Source organism: Esox lucius, chromosome 10 (assembly GCF_011004845.1).
Source record: "Esox lucius isolate fEsoLuc1 chromosome 10, fEsoLuc1.pri, whole genome shotgun sequence".
NCBI classification, from domain to species: domain Eukaryota; kingdom Metazoa; phylum Chordata; class Actinopteri; order Esociformes; family Esocidae; genus Esox; species Esox lucius.
Genome location: NC_047578.1, coordinates 14,096,694 through 14,114,590, shown reverse-complemented (window position 1 = coordinate 14,114,590; position 17,897 = coordinate 14,096,694). Strand labels below are relative to the sequence as shown.

Sequence of the window (17,897 nt, the reverse complement as noted above, 5' to 3'; positions counted from 1 at the left end):
CGGTCCCCTGGGATGGAAATGATGGCGTATCTCCAACATCAAAGCAGCCCTTGTTGTTTTATAACAGCGTGAACGTGGGTGGATGGTGTGTATGTGTGCGTGTGTGAGCGTGTGCTTGTACGTGTGTGTGTGTGTGTGTGTGGGGGGGGGGGGGATAAATGACTTCAGCTCGCGCTAACATGAAGAGAATATTCATTATCTATTCATGATACCATTTCACTTTCTCTATTCCTCTCCCTTTCTCTCTCCTCTATCCCTTTCAAATGAGTGAGCTGCTGTTTTATTCCGCATAAATTCAACAATTCAAACTTCCGTTGGTTTCATTGACAACCACAGCAGTCCCACACTGGAGAAGGTCCCAAGTGTTTCATGCATCTAGGCCGCTCCGTATCTCTCTGTCTTTTTGATCAGCGGCTGAGCTGTTGTGTGTTTGTGTGTGTGTGTGTGTGTGTGTGTGTATACTGTGTGTGTGTGTGGGAGCTTCTGCTTGCTTCATGTGGACTTAATAATGTTTGTATGTATATGTGTGTGTGTGCGTGTGTGTGTATGTGTGTGTGTGTGCGCATGTGCGTGTTTGTGTGTGCGCATGTCAGTAAGATGTAAAAAGGATCAAAAACTGGATCATTGTATCCCTGGGGAACTCCATTTATGCCACCAGCCAAGGAGAAGGAACGTAATTAAGAGTTTGTTAAGATACCCAAATTCCCTCTCACATCCACCTCTCCCTCCCGTTATATCCACTCGTTAGCTCCTTCCCTCGCTCCATTCCCCCTTTATTTCCATCCTCCCATCCCACAGTCCTACAGCTCTGATAGCCAAAGATTATACATCTGACTCCCCAATACACCATGACATGAAGACGACGTGCCATCACGTACACACACTCACCCACATGCACATATGCACCACCGCAAGCTACTCACTGATTATCTGAGAGACTAATTAGCTTGCGTGACAGGCCAGACGAAAGGTGTTGATATGATGGAGACCAAGTTAAAGACACAAAAAAAGAGAAAAAGACGGAACCAGAGAAAGAATGAAAGGAAGAAAGGGGTGAAAGCAAGAGAAGAGGGAGAAATATGTGTGGAATAACTTTATTGTCCATTAATGATCATTGCCACTTCTGCTGTGATCAGGATCAGCTCAAACATTTACCAGGCATAAATAAAGATTTTGCTACAAATATCAAATATCTGTTTATGGCTACTGTAACTTTTTACGGGTGACAGGTGACATATATGCTTTGTGTGTGGGGCTCTCACTCAGTCTTTTGATCAACGCAAAATTACCAATCATGAAAAATAACTTTGTTTCCACTCATTGCAATCAGTAGAGGCTGGTGACTTAAACAATTAAGGTGTACGGAAGAAATCTTGCTGAAAAATTATTGTAGACAAATATTTCAACCCTTACCAAAAGCATTTATGGCACCTATGACGAGAAAACCTCATCTTGCAATGGGAATCAGCCAGGCTAAACAGCTGACAAGGAGTTAGTCCACACAATTATTCAAATCTAACTGACTTATTAACGTGATTGTATTTTGTATGTCAGAACCCCTGAGGCACATGGTTCTACTTGAAGACTTTAGAATCCTTAGAGTCATTTCTTTACCAGGTACAGTTGATTTAAAAAGTCCACACACCCCTGCCCAATGCCAGATTTTTGTGATGTAAAAGAATGAGACAAAGATAAATCATGTCAGAACTTTTCCACGTTTAATGTGACTTATAACATGAACAATTCAATTGAAAAACTAATTGAAATCTTCGAGGGGGGAAAATGAAAAATAAAAACCTTTCCATAACCTAGTTGCGTTAGTGTTCACACCTACGCAACCATGTGGCTGTGTTCAGAATTAACCAATCACGTTCAAACTCATGTTAAATAGAAGTCATTACACACCTGCTGTCATTTAAAGTGACTCTGATTAATCACAAATAAAGTTCAGTTCTTCTAGTAGGATTATACTGACATTTTCTTAGTTGCATTTCAAAGCAAAAGCCATGGTCCGCAGAGAGCTTCCAAAGCATCAGAGGGATCTCACTGTTGAAAGATATCAGTCAGGAGAAGGGTACAAAAGGATTTCCAAAGCATTAGAAATACCATGGAACACAGTGAAGACAGTCATCATCAAGTGGAGAAAATATGGCACAACAGAGACATTACCAAGAACTGGACGTCCCTCCAGAATTTATGAAAAGATGAGAAGAAAACTGGTCAGGGAGGCTTCCAAGAGACCTACAGCAACATTAAAGGAACTGCAGACATTTCTGGCAAGTACTGGCTGTGTGCTACATGTGAATATATGAATGGGCTATGGGGTAGCAAGACAGAAGACTTTTCGTACAAAGAAAAGAATCCGGCTGAAGTTTGCAAAAAACATAAAGTCTTCCAATAGCATGTGGGAAAAGGTCTGATGAAACCAAGGTTGAACTTTTTGGCCATAATTCCATAAGGTATTCCAAAAGCAACACTGCACATCACCCAAAGATCGCCATACCCACAGTGAAGCACGGTGGTGGCAGCATCATGCTTTGGGTCTGTTTTTCTTCAGCTGAAACTGGGGCCTTAGTCAGGGTGGAGGGAATTATGAACAGTTCCAAATACCAGGCAATTTTGGCACAAAATCTTCAGGTGTCCATTAGAAAGCTGAAGATGAAGAGGACATTCACCTTTCAGCACAACAATGACCCAAAGCATACATCCAAATCCACAAAAGCATGGCTTCACCAGAAGTAAATTAACATTTCGGAATGGCCCAGCCAGAGCCCAGACCTGAATCCAATTGAACATCTGTGGAGTGATCTGAAGAGGGCTGTGCACAGGAGATGTCCTCGCAATCTGAAAAATTTGGAGCGCTTTTGCAAAGAAGAGGGGGCAAATATTGCCACGTCAAGATGTGCCATGCTAATAGACTCCTACCCAAAAAGTGGGAGTCTATTACCTTTTAATAAAATCAAAAGTTGTTTCAACAAAGTATTAGTTTAAGGGTGTGCACACTTATGCAACCAGGTTATTGTAAGTTTTTTATTTTTCCTCCTCAAAGCTTTCAGTTTGTTTTCCGATTCAATTGTTCACGTTATAGGTCACATTAAAGGTGGAAAAAGTTCTGACATGATTTATCTTTGTCTCATTCTTTTACATCACAAGAACCTGACATTTTAACAGGGGTGTGTATACTTCTTATATCCAGTGTATATCTGCAAGCACAGCCTTTTACAGTAACGGCCTGGGGAAAAGTTACAGACAGGAAGACTGTGGATGAATGAGCCATCTGGAAGCTAGGGATTATTAGGCGGCCTTGTTATTACAAGCACCAGATTTGAGATCAGTTTAATGTCCCATGTGAAAGATACACCTACATAGGACAGTGTCTCTTTATTAAGTTGGGATTTGATCTTTAGATCAGAGGGAAGAGTAGCCCTCCAAGACCACTTCCAACAGCCACCCGGACCCGACAAGGATGACCCAGCTTATCTTTCTGAGGCTGGCCTACAGTGGGATAAAGGGTGAAGTATTCATTGGAAAGCAAGAAGAGTTTTTATGAAGAATCATATTTAACATATCAGGGGGATCTTTTATAGAATTGTTTGTTGATACAGTGGTTGATTACTTTTATGTTATACATTTTATTTATACAAACACCTTTCTAAAACAGTGCCACATGGAGTAAGTAATTTGTCAGTTAGTATTACTAAAGCCATATTTTGGTGAGCAAAACCAGTCCATTCTAGTGGTTGCCAACCTTGTCCAACTGATGCCTGATCTACTGGGTCCTCCCCAGCAAGTGCTTTCTTGATCATCAAATCATTAGGTATGAAAAGCAGAAACAGTCCTGCGCTCAAACAGACCCCTGCTCTCCTGTAGACCTAAAGTGTTAGCCTGCTCCAGTTTTAAGAGGTTTAAACTTTGTGTTTGATGTTTATCAGCATTTTTGCATATCACATTTGCTATCAAATGTGCACATAATTCATGGTATATATGATATATCCATAGTTTCAGTCACTGGCTCCTTTCTCTTTATGTAAACAGGCATAGGAGGTTTTCAGAGAATTATAAGAAACCGACTTCATTATACGTAAATTTGACAGCACTGAATTTTGTGTTGTCATTATCTCTCTGTCCTCAATGTTTTACGTTTAGAGATTGGACCAAAAGATTATTCACTTATTCACTTCACGAAATGTCATTAAACATTGTGTAAAGTCAACTAACTAGCAAGAAGCTCATTCAAGCTAATAATAGTAATACATCGTTTTCAAAATGTACTTACTTTCGTCAATTGGTTCCCCCAGTGCCGGTTTTGGATACTTGTAAAAAAAAAAAACAGTATTTCACCGGCCTTAATTCCATCCAGTATTACAACATGACACTTTAAAGGACTGTATTATGTATTTAAACCTTTTTAAATCTACAGTCTTGAATAAAATATGATATTTGGGGTGTTGTTCGTTATAAAATGAATATACATTAAAGATATTTATTTTTATATTTACATTCCCATTTAATTTCCAGTCTTACTCGCGGAAAGCATTAATGCTCGCATATCGTACCAAAAGAAAAAAAAAGTTTACCGTTAATAAAAATGTTGTTGAGATTAAATGTATTTGCATGTTACAAATATAAAATGCCTATATTTAAAATTAAGGTAATACTATAAAAACGATATAATAAATGTTTTTCTTTAATAAAATGCCTGCCGTCTCTGCTGATGCTTTGGAGCCATTATAAATACTGTCTAGTTCTGTCGAAGGGAGGAAGTACCATCATGTTGAATTGTATTGCACACTATTAGTGAGGTAGAATCAAGAGAACAATGTAGTGTTTCCTCCAGGTATCATTTTGTAAAATGTTGTTCCCCCCAGGCTAATTTAGACAGCCAATATTAAACACTATAGACTGTTTTAATCATGTGTTTGGTGAAGGCAATGTGCATATTTACTTCCATATTGAGTATCAATGTATTTCATGTAATCATTTATCTGACAAAAATAAATAGAATATTACTGAATAGAACGGTCCTCTAAAGAACCCACACGACAATATATAAGATCATCCATGGTTGTAATTTTTGTATCATAAAAGTTTGCTCCCGATGTTGTTGCAAGTAATTTGTAGTTAGTACCTCGTTTCATCGCAGCACAACTCTCTCGTTTCTCCTGATGTGCGCAGCCTCTCTGATCTGCTCATTGCCATGGTCTCAAAGAGCCAGTGTACTTTTCGCTAGCATGTAGAATTGAGCCAATTAAATTTCTCACTCTGTGGCACATGTCAAGACAGAAACAACTATTTGACTTTTGCCATTTGCGAGTTATCCAACTTACCCAAGCTACAGATCCCTTTTGTCCTTTATCAGATGGTCTATCTAAATCAGCTGGCCTCAGACAACCAATCAGTGTTGTAATCAAAAAGGTAGGAGGACGTTGTAATATGTGTGATGTTTTTGAAGTCTCTTGTGCAGGTAGGAAAACAGTCTGAGTGGCACCAGAGAAGAGAATGTTGTGAATGTAAATGTTATGTCGGAAATCAACCAGATATATGGTGTATGAAGTAGTGAAACTATAACCAGTCTGGCAACTTATTCACTAATAAAAGCTAGGCACTACACGTTGATTTTTGTATTTTTATTTTTTTTACAGAAAAATCTATTTTAGACATATTATCCAAACTACATGGAATATGCACACCCAGGCAGAATCTGACACAAGGAGGAGGTAGGGCTAGATTGGCCTGCAGGCCCATCACATCCATCACAGCCAAATCAGAGTGTATCCTGAACACCGTCCTTCCACTGCCACTGCTCTGAAACAAAAAAAAACGCACACAAAAACATGCACTCAGACACTAATGCACACTCACACACACAATCTCATAGTATCACATCAGTTTTCAATGTCTGTCACAGAGGGAGACAAAACGTCTATGTGTGGAGTGAATGCAAATGTCTTTAGGTGAAGTATATTCTGGATGAGAAGATAACCAGGTACCTGACATGTGATAGTAAAGGTTAGGTATTCATTCCAACAGGTTAAGGCTATGGGATAAGATTAGAGCTGAGGCAAGGGATTAATTCCAACTGGGTTTGGGAAAGGCTTAAAATTAAAAAATATGTCTCAGTAGATTCAACCTGACATCCCTTGAAGTCACAGTCGGCTGCTACTAACCACCCATCCCTCATTCACCACACCCTAGCAAACCGCATGTCAATTTAACTCTATTAGCACTCACCATGGCCACTAGTGGCCTGTTATCAAGTTAAATATACCATAGATGATTTACTCACCTAGTCAAACATCTAATACAGACGTTTATCTGGTGTGACATGTCTACACACACACCCACACACAAATACACACACCACACACCCTGCTCTTTCTCCGTCTCTGTACCGTTCACAAGCTCGCTGTGCTCTGCTATTCCCCAGGTGTCAGTGCTTTCAAAACAGTCTGCCTCTCCATCCTGGTCCGTCTCGCCTGGAAGAAAAATGGAAGCGATGGTTTCTAAGCGAGGCAATAGACATCTCATTACACTTTCATATTCAGCTAACTGCCGCGGGTCCTGCGGCCGCCTGTTAGGCCGGCCACGAAGAGGCAGACAGAACCTCAGTGATTCAGAGAGCGGAGAGGCCCGTCTCCCCCTCCCCTCAATCCATCTTTCCCTTCCCCTCCCACGGGCAGGTGTAGCTCTGTTTCGGAACGTCGATTCATTTCCTACTCCAGTTTTCTGGCCATCGCACTGCGTTTCCCCTGCAGTTACCTAGTAGTGGCTATGGGTTTGCTCTGTGTGGTCGCCCCCCGGTCCTACTATGCAGGTTGGTCTGCCACACATCGTGTTTCGCTTCCCAGGAGTCTATCGTGCCGACGTGGACTTGATTTGTCCTGATATGGTCTTGGTTTGACATAGCTTAGCCTCACTTTCACCTGGCAAGTCTTCAGAGCCTCATCTGTCCCTCTCTAATCGTATCATGCGAAGGATTCCCAAATAAATTGATTCCATTGGCACCCAATTACTTTTTATAATATTCACCTAATATATGTACTTCATGTGAACGCTTTGGCATATCTAATATTATGTAGGCCTATGTAAATTATTCAGTTATGCACTCATACACATTCAAGCACTTTCAATAGAGTAAATACAAATATTCAATGACCACAGTGTATTTAAAAAACGTATGCCAAAACAGAGGTATTTTAAAGTACATACTTTTATAAGCCTTCCCAATTACCTTATATATTGACAATGAAAGTACTTCCTTTTAAAATGCTGTATTTCAGAATATTATGGACATCATCTGTAATACTAGATTGGATGTAACACTAATTTGATTAATGAAATAATTGACCGCAGGTGGTTTATCAGAACAAGCACTAGAAACCATGAAAAAGCAGAAAAAACAAGTGGCTTAATCCACTGAAAAAAAAAATGAAACAGCAGAAAAACAAAAGTGGCTTAATGCACTGATATTAACTCCTAGAGCTTCTTGAACCAAATCTAATAATAGACACCCATGCCAGCACAAGGAGTAGCTAGAGCATGACTAGGCAGGTCAAACATATTAGATTACTAACTCCCAAACCCTGACAATTGCATTGCCCTCTGTGGGACCCCTGGGTTTGTCTGCGCTCAGGATTCAAACACTGCCAGGAAGCTAAAGCTTAGTCTTCCTTGGATCTTCCAGCAGGACAATTATCTAAAGCATTTCTCCAGATCCACACAAAAATTTATCTCTTACTGACAGTAGAATCATGCTTTCCAATGGCCACTCCACTTCTCTGATCTAAATTCCATTGAGAACCTAGGAGTTGAGCTAAAGAGGAGAGTCCACACGCAAGGACCCAGGACTTTGAAAGATCTAGAGAAATTCTGCATAGTGTCCACCCATGTCATCAAACATAAAACATTCAGAGGTGTAGTCTTTGCAAAGGTAGACCGAACAAAATATCACATTTAAGGATTCCAATAACTTAGAATGGCTTTCTCTTCTGAAAAAGAAGTATTTGTTGTTTTTCTCTGAACAATATCATCTCAATTAAAGGCTCGATTTGGAATATTTTGAGTGTAAGGTTCTGAGTGTAGAGTCCTATGTCTCTTTAACGCTCCAGCCAACACGCGGCGACACGGTGACCTTGGGCCGCAGTACATGCTCCTCCATAGCTGTGCATACGACTGCCGTGAATAGCCTGGAGTTTGCCTTGGGTACTCATGTCTCGTCTCTGCCGAATGGATCCCTGGAGAGCCAGAACGAATGCAGATCACTGCTGCTCCAAAAATCCAGAGGGATCTCCCGGTCACACCTTTATTGACAGACACCTTCGTCCTCTTCCTCCCTGGTCACCCTATCGTTATCTATACCATTGTAGCCTCATCCTTGTCTCTGTTCACCCTCTACTGTCCCCAAGTCACCTCCATGTCTGCCTCTAGCCCCAACCAGAAAGCGGTGCGGTACCTGGGACCCCCTCCTTGAGGGACCCCTCCCTGGGACCCCCTACATGAGAGATGTCAGGTGGGGTGGGGGGGGGGTGGCACTGCCAGGACACGGTGACCCATTGAGCAGACAGCCTACTGAGAGGCATGTTTCATTTTTCTTCTTTCTCTCTCTGTCTCTTTCTATCAGAATCTCTCTCAATTGAAAATCTTGTGAAATATAGATGAATACAGGGAATGAAGGCTGACCTCTCTCTCTCTCACACTCTCTCTCTCTTTTCATCTATCGCTGTGTCTTGTCACGCACTAGACAGGTTAGCCCAGGAGCTCGCTCACCCATTTCTGCTCAGTGGGGGGTCTCGGGCAAGTTGTAGTCAAGACAGAGGCTAGGTGACCCCTGCTGAGCCCTGGATGGGCTGTGTGTGTGTGTGTTACCAGGCTGTGGACAGGGACACACACTTTGTCTGGGCTGCCTGACTCGGCTCATTGTGGCTGGGGGACGGAGCTCAAGGTTACCAGGACTGTAGGGGATCGCTGAGCTCCAAGAACTCTCTCTGAGTGTCAGCATTTTCTTCGGGCTTTATGGCCAGTACCGACACAACCACACAGACACACACCACACCTGCTGTCTGGCACCACACACACACACACACACACCCACACACCCACACACACACAGCTCATTTGGTCTGTTTTGTATTATGTACGTGAGCTAATGGGTGTGTCTGTTTATGGCTTTTATGAGACTTTATCCCACTGAATGTCACCTCTGATAGCCATTTTGCACCCACACACCAAATTCCTCCATTTCTCTTACCCTCCAGTGCCTCACTCCCCCACATGCAGCAAGAGGCCTCTCTACCATTAATGTGTCCCCCGCTCTGGTCAGGAGTTACAGCTCTGTGTGGTCAGAATGACAGGAGTAGTATGGTCATAATGGCTGTGATAGCATGGTCAGGACAGTAGTTTTGACCTGATCAGTTATCTAATGGTCATAATGAAATCTATATGATCATAATCACGTCTCTATACTGTCATAATGAAAGCTCTATATGGTCATAATGACAGCTCTATATGTTCATATTGACTGCTCTATACTGTCATAATAAAAGCTCTATATGGTCATTATGACAGCTCTATATGTTCATAATGACTGCTCTATATGTTTTTATGACACCTGTATATGGTTATGCCAGCTTTATATGGTTATTATGGCTCTATATGGCCATAGTGACAGTTCTATATGGTTGACTCACATGTATCACACAGCAGTATGTCTATAATGCAACACACACAAGCATGCATGCTCACACACACACAGAAAAAGACACGAAGTCCATGTTCTCTTTTGTTTTATTTTACAGTCACAGATGATCAGACACATCATTTTAGAAAAGAAATTGATATTTTGCTTGTCAAAAAAAATATTATACAATTTTCTCCAATATAGATTATGTACAGAATGAGATGTAATATAAGAATCATCATGTCTCTGTAATAAAGATGAAAAGCCACAGCATATAACCCATCTTCTCAACCAATAAATACAAACTGTGTATACTATGTATGTATGTATGCACTTCTGTATTGTGCATGTTGGTATGTTGTTCCACACAAGGTATGAAAGACACCAGGGCAAGTGATATTACAGGGCAATGGATTTCTGTCATCATTTGTGGCCCATCACTTGCATATCAACATGTATGCTTCATACACCACACACACACACACACACACACAAGCAAGCGCACGCTGGAGCCAGACCAAATTACAGTTGGGTTACAACAACTATAGGCCATCTCGCCATCTTGAGTCAAAAAAAAGAAAGGAACGAAGAACAAAAGGAAGAGAAAACCCTGTGAAGATAGCCGTTGTTGGTCCCCTTTGATCAGAGCAGACGGATGGTTATCAGATCTGAGCGCGTTGGAGCTGACAGAGTAGCACTTGACATTTGGCCTGATTCAAATGGCCAGTTCTGAAGAAAGCTACTCAGATAGAAAATCTCTGTGCCTTAACAATCTGCATTTATTTCTGTCTTACCCCTTCTCTCTCTATCATCGCTCTGACCTCCCCATCTCTCCCTTTCTCCGCCTTGTTCTCTCTCTCCCTTTTTATGTTCCTCCCTCTTCAAGCCTCTCCTACTCAAACCCTGTTCAAATCTCTCCCTCTGCCTCCCTCTTACCATCTTTCTCTTCATATTGGGGGCAAGACACAAGGACTCTCACCCATTCTCTCTCCCCTTGTCTCCCCTCGGGAATAAAAACACTGAGAACACAAAGCACCCTATCAAGACAAAGACCTCACTGACAATCACAGAATAGAACGATCACAGTAAACCAGACAAAGCGAACTAAAGCCAGACCAGACGCGATGGACAGGAATTGTAATGGTAGTGGAGTAGGAATATTGTGATCCCTGATCTGCTTGTACTGTACAGCCAAATCTTATGGTCTCTGTTCTGTAATCAGAATGTGACAAGGGACCAGGCTGGTGGAGGACCTTGTTGTTGTTCCAGCACTTACTGTATAGTTAGGCTCTGTTCACTCCCTCTGAAATCACAAAACCTCATCCTCTAAAACATCTCCCTTGTGTTTTCTGGAAGAGAGACATGACTTGGTGCCAGAAAGATGAGACTAGGAAACACAAACACTTGCATAAATGAATCATAAATCATTTATCTCTTTAGCCGGTTAATTACTGTTGTTTCCCCTCTGTCTAACCTCTGGATGTGAGGATGTGATAGGAAGAGAGAGAGATGGGGGAGGGAGAGAGATGGGGGTGGAGGATAGGAGGAGGGGGTCTGTGAAGGGGAGATAGCACCAAATAAGTGTTATCTTGCTGACTGTGTTAATCAGTGTGCCAATTCACCAGTGTACAACATCTCCGGCTCTAACCTGCGGTGTGTGGGGGGGGATTGACCGTGGGTGGGTGGGGGGGTTGAGAACATCAAGTCCACTGAGAACATCAAGTCCATCAGCGGTAAACTAGGGGTAACCTAGGGCACTACTTTGGAGGTCCATAAGGCCGATTGCACCAGAGTATAGGATTGGGGAGAGGGAGATTAGCTGAGCTAACCCCTTGTTTCTAGGAAGTAATCCAGGATCTGCTACTTTGTAAAAAAAAAAAAAAGGTGTGATTACTGGAAAAGTTTGGTCCAAAAAAAAACAACAGATTTGATATCATTGTGTACAGTTCATTATGTTTATAGCGTTTGTCCTTTCACGACGCTTGTTTCTAAACCAAAGTAGATATTTTTAAGATTGTCTTCTACATTTGCTAGGCTCTCTGTTCAGAAAGAGCTGTAAATGTAAACAGATAGTGGCGTTTATCTTTGTCCATTACATAAGAACAATAAATGATCTGCTTAGTTATGAAAGTGCATCCTTGTGGCTCCTTGGGATTATATAGTCAAACTAAGTTCAGGAAATAAAAAAATACATTCTTATCAGGCATAATTCTAGACAGTGCTACTAAAACGGTAAGAAATGTTTATTAGGGAGTTACCTCGGTGTTTCAAGAACATTGAGATATTTAAGAGTTTAAAAGTAATTGGGATTATTTCGAATTGTCTTTCAGGAATGAAAACAGACAAGGTTTTAAAAGGGTAGTAGTAATATTTCATTCAGTCAAGACATGTGTAGGCTGCTCCACTGATCCTACCCCTATGCTAAACTCACCCCTTAAAAGACCATTTATCGTTGAACATGGCATGTTTTCAAATCTGTAGTGTTTACATGAATACCGATAATTTCCAAGGATACACAATGTTCTGAAATACACGTGGATAGCTTTGTCAGAAAAATGGAGTGAGGCTGAATGTAAAGAAATGAAATGCTAAACGCGCCCTACACTGCCTCACAATTTCAAATGTTACCAAGGTTACTGAATCCTGATGATCGAGCTGATGACGGAGTTCGTACATAGAGAGCCGGTTAGCAGGCACCCAACACTCAGCTAGCTGTTGTGTGATTGGTCAGCTGAACGGTGGTTTTCAGGTTGGGGTTGAATGAAAAAAAACTCTTCAGGAAGCAGAACAGGCTGGGAGGTGGGAAGGCGACGACGTGATCACTCCTTATTTCATTATGGGAAAGCTACATAAATCCACCAAATGGAGAGGAAGGAAGAGGCGAGGAGAGAATATTTGCATTCCTCCTTTCCTCTAACCATCACTTCCATCTCCCCCTCCTCCCCATTTAGTGTGGAGTGATTTTAATCATCACTTTGGCCAAAACACATTAAGCCAACATGTGTCCGGAGGTGAATGGAGGAAGAGTGTGTGTGTGTGTGTGTGTATGTGTGTAGTTGGAGGTGAATGGTAGGAGGAAAAACAGGGTAGCGCATTAAATTTGCAACAGTGATACATCACCGTGGCAATGCTCTACAGATTAAACAGGAGATGGCGGTCTGACGGATGGCTGTCCTCCATGACCACACTGGGGGACAAACACCAACCAGTAGCCCATCCTCCATCCATCTGCCGTGGGTGACACCAGGGACATGGAGAACCCGTGACCCCAAATCCTCCATCCAACCCTCCATCCCTGCTACCTTTCATCCCTCCATCACTGAGGAACTAACAATAACCCTGGAGAGGCCAGACCTCCTTTCATACCCCCTTCATTTATCCCCCTCGACCTCCTTTCTTTCCAAACCATATGGAAAAAACATTCTGAAATGCACCCTACACTCTACACACAATAACTGTTTATTTACGGAGCTGTTCGATCCCGTTCACAAGTAAGATTCCGCCTCTCATTTCTTTATAAGAGATGATAAAGTGGTTTGCATACATTAAACGTAAGCCAACACACACTATGACTGTCCCCATGTTCTTTGTTTTGAAAGCGTTGGATGTAAAGTGCTTGACAGCTTCTGGATGGCCAAGAGATGAGAGGAGTGGTACAGAAAAGCAGACAAACAGAAGGACATGTACCAGGGCAGATACAGCTTGGCTGGGAGGGGGCAGAGAAAACTTCTTCGCGTGAGAAAGAGCGGGAGAACGACAGAGGGAGAGGCAAGCGACAGAATACAGAGAGGAAGAAATAAATAGAAGACACAATGAAAAAAAACAGAAGAGAGAACAGCGAGAACACAAGGAGAGAGAAAGAGGGAGAGGGTGAAATGAACAGCAAGAGGTAAGACGAGAGAGAACGAGTGAACACAGAGCAGAGTTAAAGGGCCAGACAGGAAACAGCATGACAATACATATTGTGTTCTTTTGTCCTGGAGCGTTGAGCATCACAGTCAATCAGTCAGTCAGACCAAGTACGCCCTGACCCTGACCAACAACCCCTGCAGCTCGGCTCTGTGGGTAACTGCCTCTCCCCTAGTGTCCCAATTAGCTACCGGGCTTCCCCAGCCGATTCAACCGGGCACCCAGCTCTGGCTGTGATGTCCCTGTGGTGCTCCGGCGAAGGCTGCTACGCTCATGCCCACGCCCACGCCCTGAGACAGGGAGCCGTCGAAGTTGAAGTCCATCCCCACCCCCTCCGTGTCCATGAAGTCGTTGAGGAGGATGGACTCCACGTCATAGTCTAGGCTGCTGGGGAGAACATCCACGTTTATGTCCAGGTCTGGAGCCACGCGGCCGGGGTGGTGGTGACCACTGTGCTGGAGTCCCTGGTAGTTCTGGTGGGGGTGGAGGGTGTGCTGGTAGTAGCCGTGCCAGGAGTCGCTCATGGATATAGCCTGGTGGTGGGTGGTGCCGGGGTAGGGCTGGTGACGGGGGTGGGGGGCCGGGGCCGGGACCGAGGCCAGGCGGAGGCAAGGGTCCTGGGGCACGTTGAGGACCGAGGCGGGGTTGGGCGGCAACGACGGGTGGTTGGTGTTGGCAAGGTGGGGGGCACGGGGCGGGTAGTGGCTCTGTGTTTTGAGGCTGTAGGGCTGCAGGACATCCGTGTTGCCTCTGGGAGACGCAGCCTGGTGGGCTGGAGGCCTGGGCCCACCCTGGAGGTGACCATGGAGGTGACCCTGGTCAGACCGAGGAGCGTGGTCATGGCTCGGGTTCAGTTTGTGGTCGTGACTCTGGCTGTAGTCAAGGTTAGGTTGACCGTGCTTGTGGCCGTGAGCGTGGTGACCGTTCTGATGGTGACCGTTCTGATGGTGACTGCTCTGATGGTGACCGCTCTGATGGTGACCGCTGGGGTTCTGGTCATGACCTGAACCGTGACCGTTGTGTAGGCTGGCTGGATGGCTGTTATGACTGTGGCTGCTGCGACTCTGATTGTGGCTGTGGACCGAGTTGGTTCCCTGGGCCAGGAGCGTGTGTGACTCCCCTCCCTGCCTTCCCAGGGTGACCATCTCCTTACTGCAGTATTGCGGACCTCCGGTCAGCAGGCTCTGCAGGGCGTTGTTCTCTGAGTACGCCCTAAGCGGACGCTGGTAGCTGGCTGGCTTGTTCTCCTGGATGGTCTGCATGGGCATGGTGGCGTGGAGCTGCAGCATGCCCATCGAGGGCTGCCCATAGACAGGCCCGCAGTAGGAGCCGTCACCCTTGGCACCGGGACCAGGGCCGTAAGGGCTGGAGTAGCCATTAAGAGGCTGGGTCTGGGGGTGGTTCTGGGCGTGAGGGTAGCCCTCGTCCAGGCTAATAGCCCCAGTCAGGTCAGTGAGTTGGGGTAGCTCCACGGCAGCTCCAGGGCAGTGCCCACCTGTGCCCAGGGCAGGGGAGCGGGTGGGGGTGGGGCTGGGGTAGAGGCGCGGTGAGGTGGAGCAGGACAGGCCTCCCTCCTCCGGCTCGTCTGGCTCAGCCTCGGCCAGGATGGGTGACAGACACCCGCTGAGCGTGGAGGCCGAGGAGGAGGTCCTAGAGTGCAGGTCCGTCCAGGCATCATACTCCTCTCCTCCCACCACTGCTCCCCCCTTCCCGGCCGGGCTGCCGTGCTCCGGAGACCCCTGTGGCATTGCCGGGCGAGCCCCCTGAACCAGACCATAAGCGTGACCCCTGCCCCGACCGACAGCTCCGGCCCCGGCCCCGGACCCGGTCCTCTTCCCCCTCACACGTCCTTTACTCTTCAGGTACTTGGTGCCATTGGGGCCGTCGATGGAGGCGGCCCTTCGCCGGGGTCCCTTACCCATCTTTCCCCCCTCTGGGTTTAGCATCCACCAGGAACTCTTCCCGGTCCCCTCGTTCTGGACGCGAATGAAGCGAGTGTGGAGGGACAAGTTGTGGCGGATGGAGTTCTGGAAATGAGGAAGAGGCAAGTGTTAAAATAGAGAGAACAATGAGGGTGAAGTAACCTCCTTAAAAACACACTACTGTATGAAATCACGGCTACACTTTTTCACCTGAGAGAGGGGGAAGGATAAAATGGAGGAGATAGTAAAGAGGGCAGGGAGAAGCCAAGTAGCTCGGAGATACAGCCAATCGATACCTCTCTCTTGACCAGCCTCCTCGCCGCACGCGCTCACTGACTCATAATACGGAGAGGGTGTTAGCCAGAGACTCCACATCAAACCATCACCAAGGTTACAGAAATGAATCACGCGTGGCAACCCAATCACAGACACGTCGTATTGATCGCCAAAAAAATATGAAACCCTGAGATCAAGCCAGAGGCTGGAGGAGAAACAGGGAAAGGGAAGAGGGAGTTGTGATTTGGCAGAGAGAATCCGAATCTGGAAGAATACCAGATATAAAGACAGAAAGAGAGGGAGGGTGGAGTTAAGGGGGGGATAAGAGAAAGACGGAGAGATGGAGAGGGGGAGGAGAGAGAGGAGGGGAGAGAGAGAAGAGAGTCAAGCCTATTTAACCTGCTTATAAACCATGACCTTATAAACAGTACCAGAGGCGGTGATTATGACTGTGTGGATATTATGGTAAAGATAGATGGAGACCGAAGAGAAATCAAGTGAGAGACAGAGAGAGAATCAGCAACAACCAATCCCAGGGCTGTGATGATAACTATAGCTGGGTGGATAGTGCAGCTAAGTCTGCCTTCAGTTAACTAGCTGTAACTGTGCGGGTGATATGATAAAGTCTGCCTTCAGTTAACTAGCTGTAACTGTGTGGGTGCTATGGTAAAGTCTGCCTTCAGTTAACTAGCTGTAACTGTGTGGGTGCTATGGTAAAGTCTGCCTTCAGTTAACTAGCTGTAACTGTGTGGGTGCTATGGTAAAGTCTGCCTTCAGTTAACTAGCTATAACTGTGTGGGTGCTATGGTAAAGTCTGCCTTCAGTTAACTAGCTGTAACTGTGTGGGTGCTATGGTAAAGTCTGCCTTCAGTTAACTAGCTATAACTGTGTGGGTGCTATGGTAAAGTCTGCCTTCAGTTAACTAGCTGTAACTGTGTGGGTGCTATAGTAAAGTCTTTTTTTTTTAGGGCTCACTGGCATGATCATATTACTGACACGGTTACATAGCAGGCATTGGTGATATCATTGTGATGATCATATCACTGACACGGTTACATAGCAGGCATTGGTGATATCATTGTGATGATCATATCACTGACACGGTTACATAGAAGGCATTGGTGATATCATTGCGATGATCATATCACTGGCTCGGCTATATCACAGGAACGGTTAAGTGACTGCCGTGGTCATATCACTGGCATGGCAATATCTCAGGTGTGGTTATTTCACTGGTGTGGTTATATCACAGGTGTGGTCATAACACTGGCATGATTATTTCACTGGCATGGATATATCTCTGGCATGTTATAACACAGGCATGGTTATATAACTGTCGTGCTGATATCACTGCCATGAGCATATCACTGTCATGGTTATATCACTGCTATGATCATATCACTGCCATGGTCTCCAGCTAGCCACATGGATCAGCCTATTATACTGCATGTCTCATGGATCTTAATCACCGCTATACTCTTTCATTTTCCTACGCCTGCTTCCCTCTTTTTATCTCATTTTCTTTGCTAAATGTGTCTGTATCTTTTCCCCTCCCTTCTATCAATCTATTTTCAAACCTGGTTTTATTCCCCCATCTTATATAGCTCGCAATCTGTTTGTCTCTTGATATCTCATCCCATTCTCTGTCTTCATTCTCTTGTTCTCTCCATCATTTTCTCCTCTGCCTCCTGTCCAATTTTCGGGCTCTACTTTACCATTCATCTCTCTCTCTGCGGCCCTTCGTGTCTCCTGATCACCCCATCTCTCATTCTCTCCATCTCTCTACCTCTCCTCTCCACCTATCTCTCCATCTCTCTACCTATCCTCTTGTCACCTCTCCGGTGACAGAATTTCCATTCCCCCATCCACCCTATTCACATGGAAAAGCAAGCAAATACCCAGAAACAAATGAAATGGGAGATGCAAATCTATATTCAAGAGGCTCCTAACCACCCATCTCTCTGTGGAATCCATATCGTGTCTGTCCGTACATGTTCCCTCCCAGCTCTAACTATGGACCCTTACCAGTGGAAATTGGATTCCCTGCCCACTAAATAGATTAGCTATGTCTCTTTGTTTGTTGTCCATGGTTGGAACTGTGTGGAAAGCAAAAC

General features: G+C 44.7%; 1 protein-coding gene across 1 annotated transcript in view; it reads right to left on the bottom strand.

The window, feature by feature from the left end:
• Positions 1-10,879: 10,879 nt before the first annotated feature.
• Positions 10,880-17,897, bottom strand: part of foxo6b (forkhead box O6 b) — a 39,637-nt gene continuing 32,619 nt past the window's right edge. The window contains exon 2 of the mRNA XM_029122812.2: positions 10,880-15,612. Coding sequence (XP_028978645.1) covers positions 13,795-15,612 — 1,818 coding nt within the window. The 3' untranslated portion in view covers positions 10,880-13,794. The remainder of the gene's footprint in view (positions 15,613-17,897) is intronic.